Here is a 27,944-nt window from a genome sequence, read left to right on the forward strand (position 1 = left end):
AACAAAATACCAGGGCCTGGGAGACCAGGACCTCAGTTCAGTTCCCAGCACCCAAATTAAGTAGCTCACAACTACCTGTAGCTAGAGCACCATGGAATCTGACACCCTCTTCTGGCATCCTCCGGTGTGTGTGTGTGTGTACGTGTGTGTGTGTGTGTGTACGTGCACACACACACACACACGTACACACACACACACTTTCAAACAATAAGGATGAACATTTTAAAAGCATATTCCCAGAAGTTAGTTCCTCTCACAAGCCCCCAATTCCTAACATTAACCCCTGCCTTCCAAAGTGGGGAGCACCTGGGCCATGCTGTGAGCACACAGGCCTTTGGAGGTCATCACATATGTTAGCCCAGTGACTTGTACCGATGTGTCATGCCTGACAGCCTGCAGCCCTTTCTCACTTGTGACTAGTTCTCTTTTCACGTGCGAATTTATGGTGTGTGTATGTGTGTGTGTGCTCTGTGTTCACATGTGTGGTGTTTCAAATGCGTGTGCAGGGGCACGCACTTGTGTGTGTGCATGGATGTGGAGGCACAAGGGTGACACTCACTGTCTTTCTGGATGGGTTCCCTTTAAAGTAATTAACCTATTCCTGACCCACTAACTAACCCTTACCTAACCGTTTACTAACCCTTGACTTGAATCAAGAGCTGTTCCAGCCACTTTGTTTTGGGATCCCTTGTTGTGCGGGTTTGAGTATGCTTGGCCCAGGGAGTGGCACTACTTAGGAGGTGTGGCTGGGTTGGAGGAAGTATGTCACGGTAGGGGTGGGCTTTAAGACTGTAATCCTAGCTGCCTGGAAGCCAGTCTTCTTCTGTTTGCCTTCCAAACAAGATGTAGAGCTCTCAGCTCCTCCTTCACCATGTCTGCCTGGATGCTGCCATGTTCCTGCCTCGATGATAATGGACTGAACCTCTGAATGTATAAACCAGTCCCAATCAAATGTTGTCCTTATAAGAGTTGCTTTAGTCATGGCGTCTGTTCACAACAATGGAAACCGAACTCAGATCCTTGCATCCACCTCCTGCACACCAGGACTTCAGGGAGGTCTCCAACCCCACCTGGCATTATAGCTGGGCTCTGGGGATTCGAACTGGGGCCTTTATGTTTATACAGCTGTGATTTACCCACTGAGCCATCTCCCTACCCTGTCATGGCTTCTCCTTACCTCATGCTTGTTACTCACAGCTTGGCCCACCCATACTCAGCTGCAAAGTCTACCTCACCTCAGCGCTCCACCAGATCCCCTCACCCCTGTGCTACAGCGGCATGGTTTGGGAGCTACGCTTTGTCCTCGGGCAATCCAGTGCTGGGCTGGAGCTGGGGCTCTGCCGGTAGAGGCTTGCCTGGCATGCATGAAGTTCTGGATTCCACCCCCAGCACCAAATAATACTGGTTATGGTGGTGTGTGCCTATGATCCCAGAAGTTGGAATCCATGTTGTCCTTGAGTTTAAGGTCCTATCTCAAAAAAATCATATATATGAATAGATATGCATATATGATGTCATACATATGACACAACATGCAAACACGTTAGTTACATCTTCTCTATCATGGATTCAAATGCTACAGAGTTATGGTGTAACCCTGTGATAATTATCTTGTCCATCTGGAAACAGCCTAGAAGAGTCTCAAAAGGATCTGTCTACATCCGCCTGCCAGGTGTGTCTTTATTTTTTTGGCTGTTTGAAACACTGTTTCTTTGAGCAGTCCTGGCTCTCCTGGGACTCCCTCTGATTTCAACTTGGAGATCCACCTGGTTCTGCCTCCCAAGTGCAGAGACTAAAGGCGGGCGCCACTACCCCCCTGTTTCCTAATTAACTTCTTCATATGGGGGAATCAAGCCCACTCTGGTGTCCTCATTCTGTACCCCAGGGGACCTGAACTGTTTGACAAGAGAAACAGTATAAAGATGTCGCACAGCAAAGTGCCCACACAAGACAGGAATCCAAAACTTCTAACACTTTTGGTTATTATATGGATGACAGAGTTTGTTTCCATGTTTTGCTGTTTTAAAGAGTGATTCCACGACCATTTGTGTGGGACTGTGTAGGACTTCGTATGAAAGATTTCTAAGACACTGCATTTGAATTTATTGCCATGCGTGTCCATGTGCATATGTGTTTGCATCTTGTGTATCTGTGTGTTTACATCTTGTGTATCTGTGTTCACATGTATGTGTGTCATATACACATATGCATGTGAGTCACGCATATGTGTACACGTGTATGTGTGTATGTGTAGTGTGCATGTATGTATATATGCACGTACATGTGTACATATGTGCATATGTGTAAGTATGTGCGGGCATATGCATGTGTGTGTGCGTGTATGTTTGTGCGTGTGTGTTGTGTGTGTGTGTATTGCGCACCACAGCACACATAGGAAGGTCCCAACAGCACACACAGGAAGGTCCCAACAACTCTTCTACCATATGGTCCTGGGGACTGAACTCAGGGTTTGATTGAGATCTGGGGACAGGTGCTGTTACAAAACTACAGAGCGACCTCGCCAGCCCCATTATTTTAAAAGTCAAAGATAGAACCATCTATTTTAATTTTTTTTTCCAGTTTAATAACAGCCTTTCCACACGAAAACATGAACCGAGCTTCGTCCTGAAGGCGGAGCCTCTGTGTTTGTGATTGAAGCCTGAGCAAAGGCGAAGGCTCAAAGCTTCCGAAGCGTTCCCCGGCCCCGGAAGCCTCCCTTAGCAACGAATCAGGCTGCAGTTGCTAAGGGAAAAGGAACCCGGGAGAGGGCGTCCGTGCACTATTGCAGTCCGGTGTGACCAGCGTCCGGTCCGTTTTCCTAGCTTCCCCCGCGAAAGCGGGGTCGCCACCGCGGGTTCCTCCACTTTGGGAACCTCGCACACTAGGCTCCTCATTCTGCCAGAAGCGGGCGGCTGACGGGGGGCGGCGGCTGGCGGAGACTGGCGGCGGCGGTAGTGGCCGCGATGTTGAGTTCTCGGGCGCAGGCGGCGAGGACGGCGGCCGACAAGGCCCTCCAGCGCTTCCTGCGCACCGGGGCGGCCGTCAGGTGAGCGGGTGGGGGGTGGCGGCCGCGGGGGCCTCCAGGCCTGCGCCGGCCGGGCGGAGGCGTAGGCCGCGGCTCTGCGTTGCCTCCTTGTCCCTGCAGTGGCCGCGGCCTACGAGGCCCCACAGCCCTTCTCGCTGATCCCAGGCCTGGGCTCCAAACCCACAATCTCCCCAGACCTGCACACCGCCCCCAGTTTGTCATAAGCCAGTCTCCCACCCCTGCCCTGCTGGAAATCCTCACTTGCATCGCAAACTGGGCTGGTTGACAAGCTCTCGAAGCCCCTCAGCTGCTAAGCTGCCCAGTCTGTGACAAGTTCAGCCTCTCCGTTCCTGCTAGGACCCCCGCCTGCACCCCAGACCATTTATCTTTTCAAGGCCTGGAGCCACACCCCCATTGCTCACCCTGACTGCTGGGACCTGTTGCTTGGGTTGGCTTCCTTGGATACGGGGCAGGTCCAACAGCGTCTTATCCAGCTTGGAAGCCCCCCACTCCTACCCCCAGGGTTTATCCTGTCTGGCACCCCTGTTTTACTAGGTGGGAAATAAGGCTTGAATTGGCCTTGCGGCCTAACAGCTAATCGGAGAGCGGGGCTAGTTTCACTCCCAGGCTTTCGTACTCTCTTCGAGATACCATTCTGCTGAAGAACTAGTCAATCAACACCGTGCCTCAATTTCCCTCATTGAGAGTATGCCGGGCAGGTGTGCTGTACCTGGCCCCCATCTTCAGCTGACTAAACTTAAAGCCAAGGTCTGTGGACATTCTATGGACTCAGCCTGGAAGAACAAAAGTGATTTGAAATTTGTGATTAGCTGTGACATCAGAGAATGCTGGCCGTTGTCTGACGATTACTGTTGTCTCTAGTGACACTATTCCGTGAGTTTTAATTGAGACTCATACCCATGCAGTTGGAGTTGGGGGAATAGGTCTCAGTGGTAGAGCATTTATCTGTCCTGCATAAGACCCTAGGTTCAGTCCCTGGTACTAAAGTTCAGCTTCCTATAGTCTGAACATTAGGTAAGAATGTGTTACACACATGTCCACATGCAACATATATGTGGGTACATGTCACACAAACACGTATGTGTGGCTTTCCTTACTTGGAGATACAGAACTTTGTATAAAATTGTGTTTTGAATTACTGCTGCAGTTTTATTTGTGGGAAAAAGAATAGTGCCCGTGTTCAAGTCAAGCTTGAACTGAAGAAATGTTTAACTGTATGAACCTATAGACGATCTCCTGTTGTATTCTTTAATCTTCTCAAAGAGAAGTCCATTTCTAAAGCCAGGCCTGTTGCCTCTGCTCTGTCACTAAGTGCTCAGGAGCCAGGAGGAATCGATTCAAGGCTAGTCTGAATAACTGTGGGAGACCCCATCTTAAAAAAAAAAAAGTAAATAGATAGGGACAGCCTGGGGAGATGGGTGGTTCAGGTGTTCAATTGCCTACTGCATAAGCAACAAATGGAGGCCATCAGAAGCCTCTCGAACACCAGGTGGCCAGGCCTGCGTCCTGCACTGGGCAGGAAGAAGCAGGAAGTGCCTGTGGGCTCTGGGTTCCCTGCCTGAATGAACAAGGTAGAGAGTGGTCAGGAGGACTCCGGAGCTGTCTCCCCCCACCCCCAGGACCCTGTTTCCAAACTAAGTGCTTAACTCCTGATTTCCAGGACACATTCTTACTGGTGTATATTACCTTAGATTTCAAGCTTTCTGGTTGGTGGGTTCTTTTTGAAAGATCACCCCCCCCCCAGTGTCTGTACCCACCTGCTGTTGGGAGACAGAATGACAGTCTACATCTTTTCTTTTTCAGATACAAAGTCATGAAGAACTGGGGAGTGCTCGGTGGGATTGCGGCAGCCCTTGCAGCAGGAATTTATGTTATCTGGGGTCCCATTACAGAGAGGAAGAAGCGGAGAAAAGGTAGGGACGGGGCACTTCAGTGAGGTCTTGGATTTGACTGGAGCCTCTTTTGTCTGATTGAGTGGTTGGTCGTCTCTTCGTTAAAGCAAGGTCTATGGAGTGGAACTTCCCAGCCCGTGGTGGGAAGTCTGTGTTTTACACTTTGAGACGTGCTTTGTGCTTGCCCAGTGGCTCCAGCCTGTAATTGCAGCACTTGGGATGCTGGGGCCAGAGGCTGAATTTAAATCCAGCCTGCACTTTATATAGCAAGTACCAGGCCAGATAGGGTGACGCAGACCAGACCTCTTCTCAAGGACGGGGTGAGAAAAGGCGGGCCTTGTAATTATGCTTCAAGTGGCTCAATTGTTGTTATTAATGTGTGATTGTGTTTTCGGTCCTGCAGCTGACTGATGACGTCACAGCAGTGGTTTCTCTAAGAGACAGGAGGGGAGGGGAGAGGGGAGGATGGCTGTGGAGAAGTTGGCTGTGTGTTTTCGTGGCTGTTCTCATGTTGAAGAGTTTGTAAACACATCGATGCAGCCGGGGCTCCTGAGTTCATGGGTTTTGTCAGAAGAGGAAAAGAGGGCAGGCACCCTGTGAGTCGGTGCTGCTGTCTCTGCAGGCAGACTGACCAGTGTCTTCCTCAGTCACCGTGGGAAGAACGAAAGCATTGTCCCGGGAGGCGGCACAGTTGCCAACGGTTGTGGGGCACTATTCTCTAACCAAAGGAGAGAGTCCAGGAGACTGTGAGGGCGAGGAGGAAGGCGTGGCTGCCGCTTTTGTCTGTTTCTTATCTGTGCCAGGCACCTGGGAGGGTTTGAGAGAGGACACAGGACAGAGGCCCACACTGTGGCTCAGTCCGCAGCGTAGCATGCCCAGCGCCCAGGCTCACTCAGGAGTCCCAGCAGGGAGAGGAAAGAAGGGGTCCCCGAGCGAAGCCTTGTTGTCTTCCTACCTCCCCCTTCTCCCTAGGGCTTGTGCCTGGCCTTGTCAACTTGGGGAACACCTGCTTCATGAACTCGCTGCTGCAGGGCTTGTCTGCCTGCCCTGCGTTTGTCAAGTGGTTGGAAGAGTTCACCACCCAGTACTCCAGGGACCAGCAAGGCCCCCACACACACCAGCGCCTGTCCCTGACGCTGCTGAACCTCCTGAAAGGTACTGGGGACCCGAGGGTCGCGCGTCTTCGCCGTCTAGCTGACGGAAGAAAGGCTTAGTGTGTGAGCAGCACACAGAGAGGGCAGGACAACTCTGTTCTCCTCTGCCGTCTGGTCCTGGGGACTGAACTCAGGGTGAGGTTTGGGGCAGGTGTCTTTACCTACAGAGCCCTCTCACCAGCTCCACATCCTTTTAAGTTCAAAATGGAGCCATCTATTTAAAAAACAAAAACATTCTCAGTTTAATAAAACCACTGCCGTACAAGCACTTCGACTATAAGTTTTAAAAGAAGTGAGTGTTTTGGCCCAAGAACTAAGATCATTCACAAGAAATGCAAATAAAGGTTCTTGGGGTTTTGTTTCTTTTTGCCTGTCAGAAAAGGGCCAGGCAGCTGTGAGCCAGGGTGAGCCCATGCCGTGATGGAGGTGGCAGTGTGTGACCTTTCCTGAGTGTGCCACGCTTTTAGAAGCACCCAGTGAGCCCGTGCAATATGGCCAGTACCGCCAGGCCTGCCAGCCTCACTGCCAAAATCTCTCTCACTGCCACAGTTAGTGTTTGGGAGAGGATGTGGGGATTTATTTTATGTTTTGTTCTGTTTTTTTAAGATGTATTTATTTCATGTGTGTGAGCACACTGTAACTGTCTTCAGACACACCAGAAGAGGGCATCAGATCCCATTACAGATTGTTGTGAGCCACCATGTGGTTGCTGGGAATTGAACACAGGACCTCTGGAAGAGCAGTCAGTGCTCTAACCACTGAACTATCTCGCTAGTGCTGGAATTGACTTTTTATTTTGTGTATGTGAATGTCTGTGTGAGTTTATCCCACATGTGGGTGAGCAGCGCCCGTAAAAGTCAGGAGACAGCATCAGATCCCCTGGAGCTTGTGCCCGCCACATAGGTGCTGGGAGAACTTGAGTCCTCTGAGACTCTGTTAACCGCTGAGCCGTCCCTCTGGCCCCTGGGCATTGGAAGTCACCTATTCAACTTGCTTAGTATAAATCTCCATGCAAAATGTTCACACTTACTTGTGTAAGTTTGAGTGGGGTGCACAGACCATGGCACATATGTGGAGGTCGGAGGTCAGCCTGTGAGAGTCCATTACCGCCTTCCACCCTTGGGCCCCTGATGAAATTCAGGTGGTTAGGCTTTGCGGCAAGCACATCTAAACTTGTGCCAGTCCTAAACTCAGTTTTGAGCAAAACTGCATTTTGTTTTACTATTGAACTATCCTTGATGGCGTCTGGATACACCGGTGCCTGCGCAGGTCTCCAGCAGCAGATGTAGACGCCTGGCAGCAGGCCGAGGAGCCAGTGGCACACCGCCATGTAGGTCCACTCTTTCTTAGAAGATGTATGTCTTCAGTTTATGTATATGAATGCCCACATGCCAGAAGAGGGCATCAGATCCCACTACAGATGGTTGTGAGCCACCATGTGGTTGCTGGGATTTGAACTCAGGACCTCTGGAAGAGCAGTCAGTGCTCTAACCACTGGACCATCTCTCCAGTCCCAGCACGGGCACTTTTACCACAGCTTGTTATCTTGCCATTTGGGAGAGCTGCTGATGGTATAATAAAAGGAGCAGGGTGGACAGTGCGCTGTGATGTCCTCTGGTGATGTGTGAGCCTCAGGGCAATGGCTGCATTGCCGGAGAAAGGCTTAGACTGAGGCAGTCAGTGCTGTCCCTTCCCGAGTGTGAGCTGGTCCTCCACGAACACACGCCTGCACATGTGTGTGAGCTGGTCCTCCACGAACACACACCTGCACATGTGTGTGAGCTGGTCCTCCACAGACACACGACTGCACATGTGTGTGAACTGGTCCTCCACGGACACACGCCTGCACATGTGTGTGAGCTGGTCCTCCACGGACACACGCCTGCACATGTGTGTGAGCTGGTCCTCCACGGACACACGCCTGCACATGTGTGTGAGCTGGTCCTCCACGGACACACGCCTGCACACATACATGTATTTTTTTCTGCTGTTGTATTTTCCTGCTCACGAGTGACTGCTGCACCTCATAATCTTCCTATTAGCCGTTGTATTAGGAGCGCTGGCCACTCAGGGCTCTGTGTTCGAGTTGGGTTGTTGGGGTTTTTCGTTGTTAGTGTATAGGAGTGCTTTTTTTATTAGAATTTTTTCTTTTGAAAATGGATGTGGATATATGGGGGAGGGGTGCCGCATGTATGTCATGGAAACTGGAAGAGGGCATGGGGTCCCTGGAGCTGGACTTAGAGTGTTTGTGAGCTGCCTGACGTGGGTGCTGGGAACTGAACTTGAGTGTGGAAAGAGCAGCAGCCACTCTGAGTGTCTGCACGGCCTCTGCAGCCCATCTTACCATGTGGTTGGGGACCTCACTCTGTAACTCAGTGGTACCTGTAATCCAGGCTGTAGCAAGTGTCACAGCACTGGGCCATCTATGCACAGAAGTATGGCTCTGTCGGAGGAATGGCAGAGCCATCCTGTTGGTGACAGGCTAGGAAGCCACCAGTGACCCTGCCAGACTGCCTGGTAGTGTTTCAGGCTGTCACCTCAAAGGAGACATTGACATTTTCCCAGGAATGTGGTTTCTTTCTCAGATCTGCAGCCTTTGTCCTGGAGGGTAAGGGGTGGGCCAACATGCCCCCCGCAGGCTGCTGAGGTAGCTCCCCCTCCCCCTTGCCATGTGTCAAATGTGTCATGTCAAACAGCTCAGGTGGAGCTGCAGCAGGGGTGGGGGTGGGCAGTCCTGTCCTCTGGACCAGAGCCTTAAATGTGAGGTCTTTGCTTTGATGCAGACAGAGAGGCAGGAAGGGGCTGGCTTGTGTTCTGTGTGGGTCGCTGAAGCAGAACCTGAGAGGACGACCCTTCCTTAATCGCCCACTCGAGCAGCACTGGACCCCTGCGCTGTGGTCGGAATGAGTCACGCTTTGTTTTGTTGGCTTGTTTGTTTTTTGAGTCATGTCTCCTTATGTAGCCCTGGCTGTCCTAGAGTTCATTCTGTAGACCAGGCTGGCTGCAGACTCCAAGTGATCCTCCTGCCTCTGTCTCCACAACAGTGGGATAAAAGCTACGCAGCACCATACACAGCTCCGATGTGTTTTTGTTGATTATGTGTTTGTGTGCATCTCTGAGTGTCCTTGGAGGCCATTGAGAGGGCACCAGGTCCTTAGCTGGAGTTAGGGCTAGTGAGCCACCTGATGCTGGTGCTGGGCTCTGAACTGCAGGCCTCATGACAGGCACTGCTGATCCCTCCGGCCCTGGGGCTGCCCGTGTCACTAGTGACGTTCCTCAGACCCAGGCCGTGTGCACTTAGCCTGTGGCTGCTTCTCTGCTTCCTCCACCGAGCAGAGTGGTTGGGACAGCACACTGTCCTTAGAGAAAAGGAGCTAACCATTAGTGTACATAGAACCGTGAAACCTTAGTGGACCCAACTTTATCTTTTTATAATTTATGTTATCTGTTGTCATTATTATTTGGGAAGTCATCTTGTGCTTTTGCAAGGATTGGTCCCACCTTCCTGGGGTCAGGAAAGCTTTGAATTTGAGCATCCTCAGTATGTGGGGCCATGGCCTGTGCACAAATAGGGGTCTGGCAGTGAGTGCCTTTCAACCCTGAGAATTAGAATTCTAATCAGACCATACTCAACGGATTTACAACACCCCTCTTTATTAGATGGGAATCTGTAGCTCTCTGAAATCCAACAAACATGGCATGCTGACTCTGCAGTGTGTCTGTCAAGCTCCAAAAAGCACGAGGGAGCTGCATTGTCACCACAAGCTGTCACCTCCACATGTGCAACACTTTCTTATGCTCTGACTCTGTTGTCTTCCTCTCTTGTACCCAGCCCTGTCCTGCCAAGAAGTCACTGAGGACGAGGTTTTGGACGCCAGCTGCCTGTTGGATGTCTTGCGAATGTACCGATGGCAGATCTCGTCCTTTGAGGAGCAGGTGAGCACTGACCGCCTTTAACCTAGGGACGCATGCAGGGCACATGCGAGGCGAGTCTCTGTTAGATCTCCTGTGTGAGCAGGAGCCAGTGTCCCACTGCTGTCCTGATTAGAGGACACAACACTCCACATCACTCAGTGGGTCGATGCTGACCCTGGGGCATAAAACTGTGGCCAAAGGGAAACACTTCTCTTTCCACTGACTGTGCTCAGGTTTGTGTGTGACCCTCTTTCAGCCCCCACTCTTGCTTTCAAAGATTCATCTTCAGAGGTAGCTTAAACTGTCCACAGACCTCCAGCAGGCGTCCCTTCATTTAGGACCCTCTACCCTCCCTTTTGCACCTCACTGTGGTCTTGGAGTTTGATGTGCTGCCCTCCTGACCACTGTTGCCCAAAGCCAGTTTGAGACCCAGGGCAGCAGATCTAGGGCCTGGGGTGGGATGCTCCCTGGGGTGAGATGCTCCCTGGGGTGGGATGCTCCCTGGGGTGGGATGCTCCCTGGGGTGGGATGCTACCTGGAGTGGGATGCTCCCTGGAGTGGGATGCTCCCTGGAGTGGGATGCTCCCTGGGGTGAGATGCTCCCTGGGGTGGGATGCTCCCTGGGGTGAGATGCTCCCTGGGGTGGGATGCTCCCAGGGCTGAGATGCTCCCAAGGACTGAGATGCTCCCAGGGGTGAGATGCTCCCTGGGGTGAGATGCTCCCAGGACTGAGATGCTCCCTGGGGTGAGATGCTCCCTGGGGTGGGATGCTCCCAGGGCTGAGATGCTCCCTGGGGTGAGATGCTCCCTGGGGTGGGATGCTCCCTGGGGTGAGATGCTCCCTGGGGTGGGATGCTCCCTGGGGTGGGATGCTCCCAGGGCTGAGATGCTCCCTGGGGTGAGATGCTCCTTGGGGTGGGATGCTCCCTGGAGTGGATGCTCCCTGGAGTTGGATGCTCCCAGGGGTGGGATGCTCCCTGGGGTGGGATGCTCCCTGGGGTGAGATGCTCCCTGGGGTGGGATGCTCCCTGGGGTGGGATGCTCCCTGGGGTGGGATGCTCCCAGGGCTGAGATGCTCCAGCTCCAGCTCCCACACACCTTTCCCAGCTGCTCTTCCAAGTGGTCTGTGTACGCTGTCCCCATTCATACACTGAACACCATGAGGTAGGGTAGGCTGGAGCAGGAGGGATTCTTCCTCGTTCCTTGCTGACCTCAAGCCCTGTGCCATGTTTCCAATACAAAGTAGGTGATGCGTGTATCTGAAGGTTTACCTCACTGGCTGCACTTGTGAGCTAGGATGTGCTTCTGGTCTTTCTGGAAAGGACCCCAGCTACTGCTCGGACTTGTCTCTCTCCTGTGTCTCAGCAGAGAGGCTGGCTCCAAGGTCACTGTTACTCTTTCTAAGTCCCACCCTCTGTCAATGACAACTGAAGCCTTGGGACCCTTGGGACCGTTCCCCAGGTGGTCAGTGCACAGCCGGGTGTGGCCAGCAGTGGTGCAGCCACAGGGAGGAGGGCGGAGGGAGCGTCGTGTTCTCTTCAGCAGGCAGAACATCTGCTCTTGGCCCACCAGCTCACATCTAGCTAGTCCAGAGCTGGCTGTAGGAGATACACTGGCTCAGCTACTCATGACTGTTACCTGGTTGCACCCCCACGGCAGGCTGTAAGGAGTCAGGGTACAGAGGGGACCCAGGCTCAGAGAAGCCGAGTGACTTCCCTGTCACCTGCTGTGTTGACAGCAGTGAAGTGCACTCCGCTCTTGCGGTAATTTCTTACCCCAGTCAGCCCGGGTAAAGCCACACGGCCAGTCATAGGTATGCGCTGTGTGTCTAGCTTGGGCAGATCTAACATTACGCTAATTTACTTCTGAGCTATGAGACCTGCTTACGTGCAGCTTCTCCAGCTATGTGGTTCTCCATCTTTCGCCTCTTCCGTCTCTCTCCCTCCTCCTTTCTCTCTGAGAGCTTCAGCTCCACCTTTCCCTGCCACTGCCCAATCATTGACTCTAGCCTTTATTTGACCAGTCAGACTGGGGAGAAGGTTCAGTGAGGTCACCTGAGTCAGATCTTTTCCTCTTGGAGGCAGCTCCTCACAAGGAAGCAGAATTAACATCAAAATACAAACAGCACCAGGGCAACCCACACACCCAGCCTCCACACACCCAGCCTCCACCCTCCTGGAGGATTGCCCTTCCTCACGGCCCAAGGGGTTCCTAGAGGGCTTACACAGAGGCTGCCTGTCCCTACAGGAGGAGCCAGCTAGGCTGTTTCTTCTTCCTGACAGGACTGAGCTGTGTGTGTGCTGTTGGCTAATGGTGGTCTTCCACACCTGCCTCTGGGCAAGCATCTGCAGCCCAACAGGGTGCCCGTGGGAGCTATGGGGCTGTGAAGAGTACACCAGTGACCGTGAGATGCACATCCTAGTGAGGCGCAGTCTCCACAGGAACAGTACAAAGACAACTGGGATGCACCTCAGTCAGATGCTCACATGCCCGTGTCCCTCCCCACTACTGCAGATTACACTAAATTAAAACTAAGGAAAAAGTATGGCATAGTGCCCTGCTTTGCTTGGAAGTTGTCCTAGTCAGGGTTTCTATTGCTTTGACAAACACCATGGCCAAAGGCAAGCGGGGAGAAAAAGGTTTATTTTATTTGGCTCACACTTCCACATCATAGTCCATCATTGAGGAAGTCAGGACAGGAATTAAAGCAGGGAAGGAACCTGGAGGCAGGAGCTGATGCAGAGGCCGTGGAGGGGTGCTGCTTACTGGCTTACTCCCCATGGCTTGCTCAGCCTGCTTTCTTATAGAACCCAGGGCTACCGGCACAGGGACAGCCCCACCCACAATCAGTCACTAATTAAGAAAATGCCCTACAGATGGATCTTCTGGAGACATTTTCTCAATTGAGGTTTCCTCCTCTCAGATGACTCTAGCTTGAGTCAAGCTGACACAAAACACGCTAGCACAGAAGGGAAGCATTATCATCATGATTGGCAGCTAAGGAAAGGGGGAGGGGCTGCTGCAGGGACCCAGCCCAGAATGGCATAGCTCAAGTCTGGCCTAGGCAGGGGCTGGAGAGGTTTGAAGTTTGGGATGTGTTTAGGAGCTGGAGCTTTGGAGAGGAGGAGGGCCAGCCTGGGCTTTGTCATTCTGCTCTAGAAGGTGGGGCCTTGTGCCGGGTGGGGTGGGGTTCCTTTCTCTGGCAGAGCCATCAGAGGCTGGATGTGGACCTTGCAGAAGCTCACTCGGAAGCTGGGTCAGCTATGTGTCCAGTGCTTGCCTGGCTTTTCTCACCAGCACTGGGTGGCCACAAATAAATAGACTGACAGATCTGATTACTGTGGTCTGAAGCTAAGCTCAAATATGGGACCTGCTCTTACCAGTTTAAAAATTACTTAGATGACACCCAGGGTGGGATCAAAGGCCGTAAGGCCCAGTCTCAGAGAGGGAGAAAGACCCATAGAGCAGTTGAGCAGACTGCTACTTTGGGGAGGAGGCCTTTCAGGCTGATCCTGAGAGGCACTTCCTGCCATGGAACTCAGTAGTGACACTTGTTGAATACATCCAAGACTTGCGAGCAGAGACTCGGTGCTTGTATGTTCACATGCTTAGAATTCACAGAAGCTGGTGGTTTGAATATGCTTGCCCTATGGGAAGTGGCACTGTTAGGAGGTGTGGCCTTGTTAGAGGAGGTGTGGCACTGTGGGATGGGTTTTCAAGTGCTCAAGCTCCACCCAGTGCAGAAGGGAGAGTCCTGCTGCAGCCTTTGGATCAAGATGTAGAACTCTTGGCTCTCCAGCACCATGTCTGCCTGTACACCACCATGCTTCTTCTCATGGTGATGGTAATGGACCAAAACCTGAAGCTGTAAGACAGCTCAAATTGAATGTTTGTTTTATGAGTTATCTTGGTCATGGTGTCTCTTCACAGCAGTGAATCCCTAAGATAGAATTTGGTATCAGGAGTGGAGTATCCAAGGCAACTTCAACTTACAGCTTTTCCAACGTCTGGTATAATTGCCAGCACCAGGCAGATACCATGGCTACTAGATCATCCACCAGAAGGATTCCTGACAGACGGACCACAGTGCTGACGTACGACACTACCAGCTCCTGCAGGATTGTGATCTACCAGCCCAGCAGCACAGATGTGGACAAAAGGTGTCCTGAAGGGGCCACACTGGAGAAGATGCAACCCAGAGAATTTCCTCACCATGCTGAGAGACAACGCAGAAGCTCTGAAGGGTAGAGGGTCTGGAAAAGTCCTGAGTCATGGTCCTCAGTATCTTGTGTTCTTGGACTTCACTGGCCACGGAAACCCTGGTGTTTCCTAGAGATGATCTTCATGTCAAGGACCTGAACAAGACTGTTTGCTACATGCATGAACACAGAATGGACCGGAAGATGGTGTTCTATGTTGAAGCATGGCCTGCCTCCGTGATGAACCACCTGCCCAGTGATGTCAGTGCTTCTCTACTGCTATGGCCAACCCCAAAGAGTCATCTTATACCTGCTACTACAACAGGGACAGGAACAGTACCTGGGAAACTGGTACAACACCAACTGGATGAGGATTCCAACATGGAGGATCTGAGACCTGCTCAAGGCCAAACCAGCACCAGCCACATCATGCAGAGGGAGCAAATCTGTCTCTGCTGTGAAGGTGATACAGTTAGCCTGCATTCCCCATCTCTGCCTCCAGTCACACACCTTGACCTCATCCCCAGCCCAGAGGTGCTCCTGGCCATCCCGAAAAGGAAGCTGCTGAGCACTAGAGTCTTGAAGCAATCCCTCTGTCTCATCAGATAGTGGGTTCAGAGGCTTATGACTGCCAGGCATATCACCGAGCCTGTGCACAAGAGGAGATACTGCTGAGAGACTTCTGTGGGAGAGAAGCTGTGCTCACAGCACATGACTGCCACCAGGAGGCTGTGACACACTTCCTCTAGTAAGACCACTCCTCCTCCAACTGGGCCACACCTCTGCACTTCCCAAGGGTTAAGCATATTCAGAACACCACAGAGGCCTAGGGGCAGAGCATGGTAACCACCAGTGCATGAAGAGATCAGGGCAGACCCTTCCCATGGCCACGAGCCAGGCTTCCCCTGCCCAACCATCAAGCTGCATCTTCAGCCTGAACATTTTATTTTTAAGATTTATTTTTATTTTATGTGTTTGGTGTTTTGCCTGATGGCCACCAAATTGGTGGGCCTGGTGTCTGCAGGGACCACAAGAGGGCCTTGGATCCTACAAAGCTGGGTTTACAGTAGTTGTGAGCTACCATGTGGGTGCTGGGAACCAAACCCAAGTCCTCTGCAAGAGCAACCGGTGCTCTTACCCACAGGTCCATCTCTCCAGCCCCGTAAGCAACATTTTTAGATAGTGCAGTTCAGCCAGCCCGTAAGGAAGGGGCTCCTCACCATGCTGCCTGGTGGGTGAGCCTAGGGAACAGTGTGCTCAGGGGAATGCTTGTTCTGCTGTGTTCAGCGCCTCAGAAGCAAACAGCGGTGACTCTGCTCTCTCTCCTCCGTGTGAGCTGTCGGGTTACCAAGGGCAGAGGTGGGATGGGGGGGTTAAGAGCAGGGTGGGAGGCTACTGTCTAGTGGGTCTGGAGGCTCAGTCAGGGATTGATGGTGGTGCCGGTCACACAGGGTCTGAACACTCTCGGTGCTACCGCTGCACACCTAAGAAGGCTGAGGCGTTTAATTTATGTTACGTGCATCTTTTTTTTAAAGCAACCCACACTGGAGTTGGGGGCCAGTCTCCTTCAGTTACTGAGACTCAGAGAACAGAAAGCAGTCTGCCCCAGTAAGGGTTGGGTCTGTCTGCTGCACGTGGCTAGGGTTCTGACCTGGCCTTGCCTCATGAACCTGTCATCAGAAAGCTTTGTCCTTCACTAGGATGCTCACGAGCTGTTCCATGTCATCACCTCTTCCCTGGAGGACGAGCGGGACCGCCAGCCTCGAGTCACCCACTTGTTTGATGTGCATTCCCTGGAGGTAACTTCTCAGTGTTGGTCTGTGTACACTCAGTAAGTGTGGGACACACAGTCTGTCAGTGTGTGCACACTCAGTAAGGAAAGCACACAGTCTGTGTAAGGCCTAGATGAAAGAGTAAGACCCAGTAACCAGGAGGCTGTGGCTGGCAGGGCCTAAGCTGCCCACTGCTGCTGTTTGCTGGAGGCAGCGGGCTCTTTAGGGATGAATTGCTGCAGCCTGGGTTGTGTTTGAGGCGAGAAGTGCTTGCCTGTCCTTGATAGTAGGGAAGGGCCGCTGCACTCTCTGAGTGAGGGCTCATCTCCTGTGACAGTTAAGACTCAGGGCAGAGATAAGACAGACTGGCAATAAGGTAGAAAATATCCCAGGGAGGAGAAACATGGTTTTGTGGAACTATAAAGGAACTCATGCAGAAACCAGAAGGCAGGGCAGTGTGTGGGGAAGGTTGGTTTCGACAGTGCTGCTGGCCCAGGGACTTGTAATATTGCCGGGCGGTGAGGGTGGTTAGAAGGGCTGCCTTCATTTTGAGTCTCTCGTTCTCTTTTCCCTTCAGCAGCAGTCAGAAATGGCTCCCAGACAAGTCACCTGCCACACGAGAGGTAGTCGTTTCCCATTGATAAATGTGTGCCTTATAGTAGGACAGCACCGCACCTGTGTCCTGCCAGCTGGACCTCATGCACCTGCTCAGGGCCTGGTGCACCTGTCACCTGCTGGCTGTGTCCAACTGGAGCTGTGCTGAACCTCCTTGCTTTTGCTTCAGAATGCCATAACTTTCTTGAAAAATCTGTATTTTCTCAAGACTTGAAGTCACGCAGCCCCTGGGCATCAGCTATAGCCCTGCTGATAGTTGGTCTCAGGCAGCAAGTACAGCCTCTCATCTGAGCCTCAGAGGATACTGGGAGCACTTACCCGTTTCCACCAGTTAAGTTTACAGACCAGTGTGTGAGCTCATACCTATAACCCAACAATTGAGAGGCTGAGGCAAGAGGATTTACTGTGCCTTTAAGGCTAGCCTAGGCTACATAGTTCGAGGTCAGCCTGGACTATAGCATAAGATGACATTCTGTGTGTCAGAGATTGGGAGAGGAAGTGACTTTCCTGGTCACATGACTAATAAGCAGGGTCAGGACATCACTCAGGGCTGCCTGATTGTAGAGACAGTGTTTCCCATGCGCTAACGCTTTGCCCACTAGCCCCATCCTGACCAAGGGGCTGCCCGTTCTCTAGAACACATTTGTTCAGGTTGCTTCCAGAGCTTCCCTGCTTTATGGAATGCCTGTCCTCTTCCTGCCTCCCTAACAGTGGGCTCTCGTCTGTAGACCTTACGTAGCATCCTCAGGTCTAAATGCAGAGGCCTTAAGGCTCCTCCGTGAAGCGCAGGAGGAAGGCAAGGAAGACCTCGCTGCACATTATAGGAACATTTTCCTGGAGGAGGAGCGACTGCTCTGTGCAGGAGGGTGGAGTCAGGGTGGCCTGGTGACAGGTGTCACAGGTGCTTTGTGTTCCAGGGTCCCCTCACCCTGCGGCCAATCACTGGAAGTCTCAGCATCCTTTCCATGGAAGACTCACCAGTAACATGGTGTGCAAACACTGTGAGCACCAGGTAAGTGGCCGCCAGTCCTGACACTCAGGACACGGGAAAGGAACCGGAGCCCAGGCTGGCTGTGGGGTGGGGAGGGAGGGTGCTGGGGACATCAGTGCTGGGGACATCACACACTAACTAAGACAGCATCTGCCCCAGGAGCAGCAGAGCTGGTGTCAGTTCCAGATTTCAGGATCCAGGGCTGTGTTCCAGGTCTGCTCTTGGTGGGCACAGCAGTTTGAGGAGTAGATATGGCTTTGCTTTGCATTGAGGGTTCTAACCTTTCTTATGGAAAAATCTCAAAAGTGCAGAGAGAATTTTAACTGCTGTTAGGCAGTTTTAGGACACTGGCACACCAGCACACTGACACACATGAGCACTCTCCTGAACGTCACAGACACACACCTAGTTTCTGACCTGCTGGGTTACATGGTCTGGACAGTGGCCTTCTCTTTTGGGGTGCATTTGCTGCTGTGTCACATGGCCCTGACAAGTGTCCTTGTCCATCTGTTGAGGGTGCTCACCTTGTTTCCACGCTGGGTTTTGTGTGGATGTGTTTGTAAATGAATGACTATGCCTTGGACTGGCAGCCACCACATGTGGCCCTGATTCAGCCTTGAGCTTCTAGATAATTCTCCAGAGCAGTAGCTCCGTCCCATGTGGGTCCCAGGGCCTCACGAGCACTGTCCTGTCTGACTCCTGATACCTTCCTGCCGTTGTACAGCTCACTCTCACTGCAGGGTTGTGTCTGCACCCGTCACAGGGAATAACTCACAAGCAAAATGTACACAAGTGCGGAGTGCCACGTGGTGGCTTGAGGCATTCTCTAGTGTCCGCCACAGTCAAACTGCCGCCTTCCGGAGTCGTGGCCTTGCTGTGTGAGAGGTGACAACTTGTTAGGCCCCTTTTAGTGAGTTTCAAGCGAGCCTTGTTAACGGCAGTCACGGCAGTCACCGTGCTGGGCACCAGATCCCTGAAGGTGTTTCCTCATCCTTCCACCCGGACAGTCACCAGTCTGCGTCTCTGTAAGTCTGTCATTAAGTGAGGTCATGTCGGAGTCACTGTTTAGGGGATGCCCCCAGGTCCATCTGTGTAGTCAAAAGCACAGTGTCGCTTTCTTTTTCTTGGGAGGATAGTATTCATCATGTGCAGGGCTGTGTAGAGTGTCCTTCCCTCTCCTCTGCTGGATGCTGAGCTTCTGAGCCTGGGCGTTGTGCCAGTGCTGCTGTGTGGAGCACATAGTGTGGTGTTTATGTGGGGCGGAGCTCAGCCAGTCTTCCTTCACACCTGGAAAGGACTGAACTGATCCGCTGCTAACTCTGTTGGTTGGTTGATTGGTTGGTTAACTTGAAACAAGCTGTCACTGTTACAGCCCAGGTTGTCCTGAGACAACCTAGTTGTCTAGTTGTTGGTAATTTTTTCCACAGTGGCTGTCCACTTCCTACCACAGCGTAACAGAGTTGCTTTTCTCCAGCCTTTGTCAGCACATCCTGTCTCTTCAGTGAGTTTCAAGTGGCAGTAACCATGTGTGTGGAGGCCACACAGAGGTCTTGAGACATGGTCTCTCACTGATCTGGAATTTACTAAGTTGGTTAAGCTGGCCGGCAGCGTCTCCACCTTCCAGCTTCTAGCATTATAAGTGTGTGTACACTACCATTCCTGGCTTTTTTCTTTTTTTCTTTTCTTTTTCTTTTGGATTTATTTATTTTATGTATGTGAGTACACTGCAGCTGTCTTCATACACAGCAGAAGGAGGGCATCAGATCCCATTACAGATGGTCGTGAGCCACCATGTGGTTGCTGGGAATTGAACTCGGGACCTCAGGAGGAGCAGCCAGTGCTCTAACCACTGAGCCGTCCTGCAGGCACCTTGTCCTTTGTAATGACTGTCGGCCATGGCTGGTCTTCTCGGAAAAATGGATTTTTGGGTCCTTTGTTGATCTGCTTGTCTGCCTTCAGTTCATCCCTCATTTTATTCCTTTCTCCCTCCCCTCCCCTCTTTTCCTTTTTGGTTGTTTTTGGAGCAGGGTATCATGTAGCCCAGGCTGACCTCTGAACTGCCCCTCCTGCCTCAGGAGCCCTTTCAGTGTGAATGTCACCGGTGTCACCACCTCACCTGGCTGCTTGTTTTTCAGATGTTACTTGCCTTAGGGTTTTTTTGCGGGGGATGGGGCTGCTGATGTTTGGGTTCCTTGTCTATTTGGATCTCACACTGATCAGGTGCATGGTTTGCAGAGGCTTTCTCTTGCTCTGTAGACACTTTATGTATGCTCTTTGCTGTCCTGTGTTGATTGACATCATCTGTGACTAACGTGTTACTCTTTTTGAGAAGATTCATATGGTATAGTCCTTGATATGTCTTGGCCACTCATCTCTGATTTTCCCTTGCATTTATATTTTGAAGCTGTTGCAAGTAGAATCAGGAATGTTGATTTTCTGCTTGTCACCAGTACATGGAACTGCGGTTGTTTGTTGATCCATTTTATATCTGAGATCTGACGTGTTTTACTTACTTTGTTTTCCACAGTGTGGGGACAGAACCCAGGGTGTGCCCTAGCAAGTGCACAGAACACTGTCCCTGAGCCACACGGTTCTGAACTCGTGTGGAGTCTGCAGTAGCCGCTGTATAGATGGGATTCTCTTGGTCCCCACAGCTCCCCGCCTCTTACGTCTTCTCTGCGCCTGTCTCTGGCAAGGCCACCAGCTTGAGGCCAAGGAAGGTGGTGATGGCCACCATATCTTCTAGGAAACCCGTGATGGGTGTTCCCAAGGTGACACAGCTTAGAGCTGTGACCCCTGTGCTACACAGTGTTCCTTTAGAGAGAGAGAGAAAGAGAGTGTGTGTATGTGTGTGTGTGTGGGTGGGTGTGTGTGTGTGGGTGGGTGTGTGGGTGTGTGTGTGTGTGTGTGTGTGTGTGTGGGTGTGTGTGTGTGGCAGAGGCTGGAGTTGGTTGTTATCCTCAGTGGCTCTGACACCTGGGTTTGGAGACAGGGTTTTTCTCAGAACCAGGAGCTTGTGCTTTGGCGTGACTTGGCCATCAGCAAAGTACAGGGATAGTCTCTCCAGCTCCCCTGCTAGGACCCCAGGCATGCCTGCCACACCGAGGGGAAAGCACTTGTCACCAAGCCTGACAGCCTGAGTTTGATCTCCAGAACTTCCATGGTGGAAGAAGACAGTGTGACTCCCACTGACACTCTCACCAGCGTGTGCATACTTGGTACATAGGTGTTCATGTGCACACACACACACACACACACACACACACACACTCACAGTGTAGTTTTCCTTTTCCTGTTAACTTCTCTGCTGGGATTCTCTGTTGCCTTCTCAGGCTTCCTCTGCCCTGGATCACACTTACAGCACGTGTGCGAGGGACATGGGTGCCAGTTTCACACCAGGCTGACTCTCATTGGCTAGTTTCTTCTTTCCCTGTGGCACTAGGTGTTTTTACTGCATATTCAATATGGTAGACTCTGGATCCCATTGTCCCTGAGAAAATGAGCTCTCAGGCAGGCCACACCTGTCCCATCTGTAAGGAGACGGACCTGGGAGTCATAAGTCTGGGCCAACTTCAGCTACATATTGAGTTCAAGGCTAGTCTGGGCTACATGTGACCCACAGACCCACAAAAGAAGAGGAGGAGACAAAGGAGGAAGATGAGGAGGAAGGGGGAAGGAGGAAGAAGAGAAGAAAATGAATTTTGTTCTGACAGGCAGCTAATTTGGCCCAGTCCCAAACTCTTGCTTTTCTTAGGCAGCCAATGCCCTGTCCTGTTCTCTCTCCTGCTGTTGTGTCTGCCAGGGCCATCAAGGTCCTCCTGCGCCCGTGTGGCTCCGTGTTCGGCTGTGGGATAGGCGGGTGCACAGTTCAGAGTTACCCTCACTTTGATAACCCCATCTGTCTGTCCGCCTGATCTGTCTTCTCGGCCTTGAACTGTGGCTGCTTTTCTCTAGTGCCTTGTGGAGTAGGCGGTCAGCGCTCACTCAGGAGCCTGCCCATGTCTAGCCATCCAGCGGTCCTGCTTTTAGAGCTTTTCCAGGGGCTGCAGATCTGAGCTTCCCTGTCACCTTACAGAGGGCTGCTTCCTAGCACACACGGCCGACTGTGCCGACGCTCCCACTCCCCTGCGCCGCTGCTGTTAATACAGTTCACTCCATAGACGTCCAGTCATCTCTCGACTCAGGTTTCAGTTGCTCTGGGTTTGGTGCCGTCAGTGGAACTGATGGAAATCCTGTTCCTTAGGATATTTTTAAAAAATTCTCAAGCTTCTGGGCCAGGTGCACACTCTAGGTGACCGCATGCTGCTTAGTGTCCTGCACTGTGTCCACTGTGTGACCCAGGGTCTGACTACAGACACTGAACCGTGCTGTCTGTCCATGCCGAGCTCTCCTTTGATTGCCTGCAATATTTCTTTCAGAGTCCTGTTCGGTTTGACACCTTCGACAGCCTTTCCCTCAGTATTCCAGCTGCTACTTGGGTACGTACTGACCTTGTGGCTTATTTGAACCTATTCCAGACACCTTTCAGTCTGAAGAGGCTTTGGGTAGTTTCTGTATGGCCCAGGTATTAATTGTCATTTTGATGTGTGGCTGGCTCAGCCACTTCAACTCTGATCTATGGGCCCAGTTGTGGGAGAGAGAAGTTAGCAGTTTATCTCACTGAGGACACAATGGCATTTGGACACTTGTGTGTTGTGCACACATTTCAAACTCTAAGGTTGTAGCTCTGTGTGCAAGTACAGATCTCCCCACCTCTCCTGAGCCTGTGTGGGTACCCGGTTTCCACTGCCTGTCAGCAGTAGCGTGGCCAGGGCTGAGTGCACCCGGGGGTGTCTGGAGCCTACTGCACCCCAGTCCAGCTCCCCTGAGCTGCTCCAACTGCCTGTCCTGCTCTAGGGACACCCACTGACACTGGACCACTGCCTTCACCACTTCATCTCATCCGAGTCTGTGCGCGACGTCGTGTGTGACAACTGTACAAAGGTACGCACTCCATGGTTGCAGAGTGACTGCCCACGATTTTGTCCCCACCCGAGATTGATTGGCCCACAGTATTTACAGGAACACCCTAAACTGTGTGTGCGTGGAGCTCCCACTCCCATCAGTGAGCCCGCCTTTGAGGGCTGCTGCCGTGAGCCCCGTCAGCCGGCAGCAGCTCCATCCCAGTCTCCCTTCCCCGACCTTGTGAGGTGCAGATACTGGTGAGTGGTGGGAGTTCCAGGGACCTGCCTGAGCTCACACACTCCTGAAGAGGAAGCTGTGGTTTGGAGGAAGTGGGCCTTGGGTCACTGAGTTGGGTGGGAGAGGCTGCTCACAGGCGCCCTCTGCTGTCCACTACAGACCTCAGTGCTTGCTCCACCTCCAGGGTCTTCAGACAGGGCCATCGGTGCTGAAATTTACCTTCTGCCCCAGTCCCACTATCCGCAGCAACTGCCTGGTGAATTCCAAAGATTTCTGGGGATACTGAGGCTCTCTTGAGCGGAGAGGGCCAAGATGTCCAGAATTGTCTCCAGAAGCTATTCAAGCGAGACTCCAGAGTAAAGCACACGGGGTTGGGGAGGAAGAGGCCTGGGGAATGGACAGAGAACTGTGTGAGTGCTGTGTGTGTGTGTGTGTGTGTGTATGTGTGTGTGCTCTGTGTGAGTGCTGAGTATGCATGTGTGTGTGTGTGTGTGTTTGTGTGTGCTCTGTGTGAGTGCTGAGTATGCATGTGTGTGTGTGTTCCGTGTGAGTGCTGAGTGTGTGTGTGTGTGTGTTCCGTGTGAGTGCTGAGTGTGTGTGTGTGTTCCGTGTGAGTGCTGAGTGTGTGTGTGTGTGTGTGTGTGTTCCGTGTGAGTGCTGAGTGTGTGTGTGTGTGTGTGTTCCGTGTGAGTGCTGAGTGTGTGTGTGTGTGTGTTCCGTGTGAGTGCTGAGTGTGTGTGTGTGTGTGTGTGTGTTCCGTGTGAGTGCTGAGTGTGTGTGTGTGTGTGTGTTCCGTGTGAGTGCCTGGTGTCGTGGAGGTCAGAAGAGTGGGATCTCCTGCACCTGGAGTTATTGCTAGTTGTTTGGAACTAAACCTGGGTCCTCTGTAAAGACGCAGTGCTCTAAACTGCTGAGACACAGATCTGCAGCCCTCTCTCCATAGGACTTTGGAGTATGTAAAAGTTCACATTTCAGTGTTGTGCGTCTGTTGTCTTCCCTCCATGGTTCTTGTTCCTTCCTGACTTCAGCTGAGGTTGGAGCTCCCGGAGCTCTCTTCAGGCCCAGGCACTGGCAGCTCTGCGGCTGTCTGCTCCTGGGCTCCTGCGGACACATTGTTGCTTTATTGCAGATTGAAGCAAAAGGGACCCTGAATGGGGAGAAAGTGGAGCACCAGAGGACCACCTTTGTTAAACAACTGAAACTAGGAAAGGTGGGTCCCCCTGCGCTGTGGGCCACTGCACTTGGGGGACGGGCCTCTGTCTGCCCCTGCAGCGCCTGAGCTCTGCCCCCTCTGCCCACAGCTGCCACAGTGCCTCTGCATCCACCTGCAGCGGCTCAGCTGGTCCAGCCACGGCGCGCCCTTGAAGCGCCACGAACATGTGCAGTTTAACGAGTTCCTGATGATGGACTTCTACAAGTACCGCCTCCTGGGACACAGGCCCAGTCAGCATGGCCCCAAAGCCACTGAGAACCCCGGGTCTGCCCTGGAAATACAGGACACACAGGCAGCCCCAAAGCCAGGTGTGTGCTTGTGACTGCATAGAGCAGTTGGTGGCCCTGTGCTGGTCTATGGTGCCCCGTGCCGTGCCGTGCCGTGCCATGCCATGCCATGCCATGCCGTGCCGTGCTGTGCCATGCTGTGCCGTGCCATGCCGTGCCGTGCTGTGCTGTGCCGTGCCGTGGCTGGTTAAGTTCCTAATAGTATAGCAAGTCTGGGGGTGGAGAGAAAGGGCTTCGTTTTATTCTCACCGGCACTAAGCACCTCACTTCTACTAGGAAAGTGATCTCCTGAGTTGTGCCCCAGCCAGCACATCCTAGAGAACTAACTGCATAGTAATGAGATGTGTAGTGTTAAGTCCGCAAGGCTGGGCCTGGAGAGATGGCTCAGTGGTTAGAGCACTGACTGCTCTTCCAGAGGTCCTGAGTTCAATTCCCAGCAACCACATGGTGGCTCACAACCATCTGTAATGAGATGATGCCCTCTTCTGGTGTGTCTGAGGACAGCTACAGCGTACTCATATATAATAAATTGCGGTGCGCTCCTCGACCAGCGAGGAAAGACTACCACCACCAGAGGATTCTTCTCAGATCACGCTTTATTGTGGGAGCCTCTTGATTGAAGGGGAGAGCAGGAAGCGAGGGGCCCCGAACTACCCTAGCTGTCCACTTATATAGGGAGAAGCGCATACGGGGTTTGCCATGATTGGTTGTCACCAGTCTGCTGACACCAGAGGCCTTGGGATTGGCCGGAGATAGGTTATGTACTGTGCATGAGCAGGGTGCAGCGCCTTAGCTGACAAGAGCATTACTATATATGGAGTTGTTTACCTCAAACCGTGAGGGAGCCAGCGCCATCTTGTAATGGTGTCCGCATTCAGCTCCCCACAATAAATAAATCTTTAAAAAAAAAAAAGTCCCGTGGGGCCATCAAGTTGGCTTATACATAAAAGCAACCTCAGTTGGTCCCTTGGAGCCCGTGTAAAGGTGGAAGGAGAGGACAGTCTGCACAGAGTTGTCCCCTGACCTAAACACAGGTGCTTGGAGTATGCATACAGTAATAAAACTGCAGTAAAAAATGCAGTGAGTGCATTTTAAACACGCGAGAACATAAGATAAAAGCTCACAGATGGAAAGGCGCGGGGAGATGCTGTGGGGCTGCCATCTTGCAGCGTCTCAGAGCCAGGTTGGACTGCGTGATCTGACGCTGTCCGCAACTAGAACAAAACCGAGCTGCTTGCACAGATCCCTTGCCCGTCTCTGTAGCTCAAGCCCTTTTCTCTTACAGGCCTGAGTCAGCCGGGGGCCCCCAAGACACAGATTTTTATGAATGGCGCCTGCTCCCCGTCTTTGTTACCAGCTCTGCCTTCCCCGATGGCCTTCCCTCTGCCAGTGGTTCCTGACTACAGGTGAGGAGCCGCTGAAGAGCCACTGCCTCTCGCCGTGGCTCTGCGGTCCTCGGTGTCCGTGTGTGTTCCACCAACAGGTGTGGGAGGTGGAAGACCATTGGTACCTAGTTATGTCTAAGACAGAAATAATTGCTAAAGTAAAATTGGTGGGAGTCTATGGAATCTGCATGTGTGTGCACATGTGAAGTGTGCATGTGTGTGCATGCACATGTGAAGTGTGCAGAGAACTTTCCTGGGACTCCAGAGAGGCAGGCAGTGCACCGTATCCACCCTTGTTGGAAGCATGATGCACTGTGCACACGTCCTGCACGTGTAGAGCTGCAGTTAAGTTAGGTGTGCCGGTGCACACTCACACTCAGCTGTAGTGTAACACACAGAGCCCTTTAAGCTTTGGCTTTGCCTATAAACCCTGGGTCTGCCGTAAACAGTTGGCGTTTCCCTCCACTAGCTCCTCCACGTACCTCTTCCGCTTGATGGCCGTTGTCGTCCACCATGGAGACATGCACTCTGGACACTTTGTCACCTACAGGCGGTCACCACCTTCTGCCAAGAACCCTCTCTCAACCAGCAACCAGTGGCTGTGGATTTCCGACGACACTGTCCGCAAGGCCAGCCTGCAGGAGGTCCTGTCCTCCAGTGCCTACCTGCTGTTCTACGAGCGAGTTCTGCCCAGGGGGCAGCAGCAGGGGCGGGAGTATAGGTCTGAGGAGTGACAGGCCGGCCTAGAGCTGGGGCCCACGGTGAGGCCCACACTGTCTAGGATCAAGGCCAGGGCATGTCACGCGTACACGTGCAAGCCAGCCCACCCCCCAGAGCCCTCAGCCTTCTGTGTATTCTGAGAGCAGGCTCCACAAGGGAGCCCGTCCCACAGGGCGCTGCCAGGGTGAACTGGAAGATGTCCTTGTGTGTAGAGCGTCTTACCTGACACAGGCAATTAAAAGAACCAGATCCCAGAAGCTACCTTTTCTATACTGTAATTTGCTAGGTGTTCTCAGAAGGCCACCTTTGGCTAACCCCCTGACATTTCACCATAGATCTTTATTTTTAATAAGGAGGCCCATATTATTGACAAGAATTAGTAAAATTATTAAAGGCAACAATTCAGAAGAAAAAGTGCCTTTGTTTCCCACTGTTCTGAGACCAAGGATGACTTGAGTCACAGGCATGCTGGGGGAAGCCCTTGTCCTTCCAGGCTTCCCAGAGGTCAAAGGAGCAGTTCAAAGATGAAACAGCATGGTGGCTCATACCTGGAATTCCAGCATGTAGAGACTGAGGCAGGAGGATCACTGCAAGTTCCAGGCCAGCCTGGGCTATATAATTAAAACCTTGTCTCCTCCCCTAAGCCTCAAGAACACCTCCCACCTTTGGGTATGCCTGTGGAAATCCCCAGTCGTCAAGGCCTCTTCCTGAGCTGCGTCATCTTCACTGCTGATCCGTTACAGAGTTGCCCAGGACAGGGTTTACAGGCCAGAGCCCGGGCAGGGTGACCTGAAAGCTGGGCTAAGAAGAACCGGCACAAAGCCAGGCTGTGTCTCTGGACCTTGCTTTCTCTGCCACCGTGAGGGAGAAAGCGTGTTTGAACACAAGTGAGGCAGAGGCATCCTGCACTTGGGCTTTAGGCCCCACTCTGAGTGTGTGTGCCTCTTGAGACCTTGTTAAGCAAAAGGTACACTGGGCCTCTTCCCTCTCCAGACAAGCCTCATGAACAGCCAGACAGGAATCCTGATGGCACAGTAGTACCTATGTGTTAGCTAAGTGTGTAGTTTTTAAAAAATGATACCAAATTCAAACTGACCCAGGCGTATCCAAAGGTCAGAGGTAAGGCCAAGCCTGTTTTCTCTGGTGAGGTAAGCTGGCAGACATTCCAGATGTGCCTGGACATCAGCTATGACATCAGGTCTCACTGCGCCCTGAGGACTCAAGACTCTGAGACTGCCGTGCTGAACCTCCACGCCGCAGCAGCCCACAGCTCTCGGGGGGTCAGTCACTGTGCAGGGTGGTGGGCCCCAAGCACCAGCCTTGCTGCTCCTTCTGAGGTCAGCAGGAAGAGAGGTGGCCAAGGGGACAGGTGTGCAATGCTGCTCACAGGCCCCGTGTGAGCCAGGGCTGTAGGTGTGTCAACCTGACTGAGTGCTCATGTCCGTCCTCATTTTGTAAATTATTACATTAGATACTGACCAATGATGGTTCCGTGTTTTAAGTTATTCACAGTAGGTATCCTCTTCCTGGAGAAACTATAGCTAGTACTTACGCCGTAGGCTGCCGCGTGCGGA

At 52.3% G+C, this 27,944-nt stretch overlaps 1 protein-coding gene across 3 annotated transcripts; it reads left to right on the top strand.

Moving 5' to 3' along the window:
- The first annotated feature begins 2,891 nt into the window (after window positions 1-2,891).
- Window positions 2,892-27,883, top strand: USP30 (ubiquitin specific peptidase 30). 3 transcript variants are annotated; one of them, XM_080940670.1, is made up of 13 exons: window positions 2,892-3,046; window positions 4,850-4,959; window positions 5,911-6,093; window positions 9,925-10,028; window positions 15,907-16,005; window positions 16,556-16,601; window positions 17,511-17,605; window positions 22,003-22,062; window positions 22,481-22,567; window positions 23,895-23,975; window positions 24,067-24,286; window positions 25,551-25,671; window positions 26,120-27,883. In XM_080940670.1, the coding sequence occupies exons 1-13, from the start codon at window positions 2,964-2,966 to the stop codon at window positions 26,382-26,384; spliced, it is 1,554 nt and encodes a 517-aa protein (XP_080796796.1). In that variant the 5' UTR covers window positions 2,892-2,963; the 3' UTR covers window positions 26,385-27,883. The 3 variants fall into 3 exon arrangements, with proteins under 3 accessions (XP_080796796.1, XP_080796797.1, XP_080796798.1); XM_080940671.1 differs by having other exon boundaries at window positions 16,559-16,601; XM_080940672.1 differs by lacking the exon at window positions 5,911-6,093.
- Window positions 27,884-27,944: the final 61 nt, after the last annotated feature.

Source organism: Micromys minutus, assembly GCF_963924665.1.
Source record: "Micromys minutus genome assembly, chromosome: 29".
Classification (NCBI taxonomy): domain Eukaryota; kingdom Metazoa; phylum Chordata; class Mammalia; order Rodentia; family Muridae; genus Micromys; species Micromys minutus.

Coding starts and splice junctions, on each gene's coding strand:
- USP30 (XM_080940670.1), top strand. CDS start 2,964: ATGTTGAGTTCTCGGGCGCAGGCGGCGAGGACGGCGGCCGACAAGGCC. Junction 4,960..5,910: donor GAGGAAGAAGCGGAGAAAAG/GTAGGGACGGGG, acceptor CCTTCTCCCTAG/GGCTTGTGCCTGGCCTTGTC. Junction 22,063..22,480: donor GTATTCCAGCTGCTACTTGG/GTACGTACTGAC, acceptor GTCCTGCTCTAG/GGACACCCACTGACACTGGA.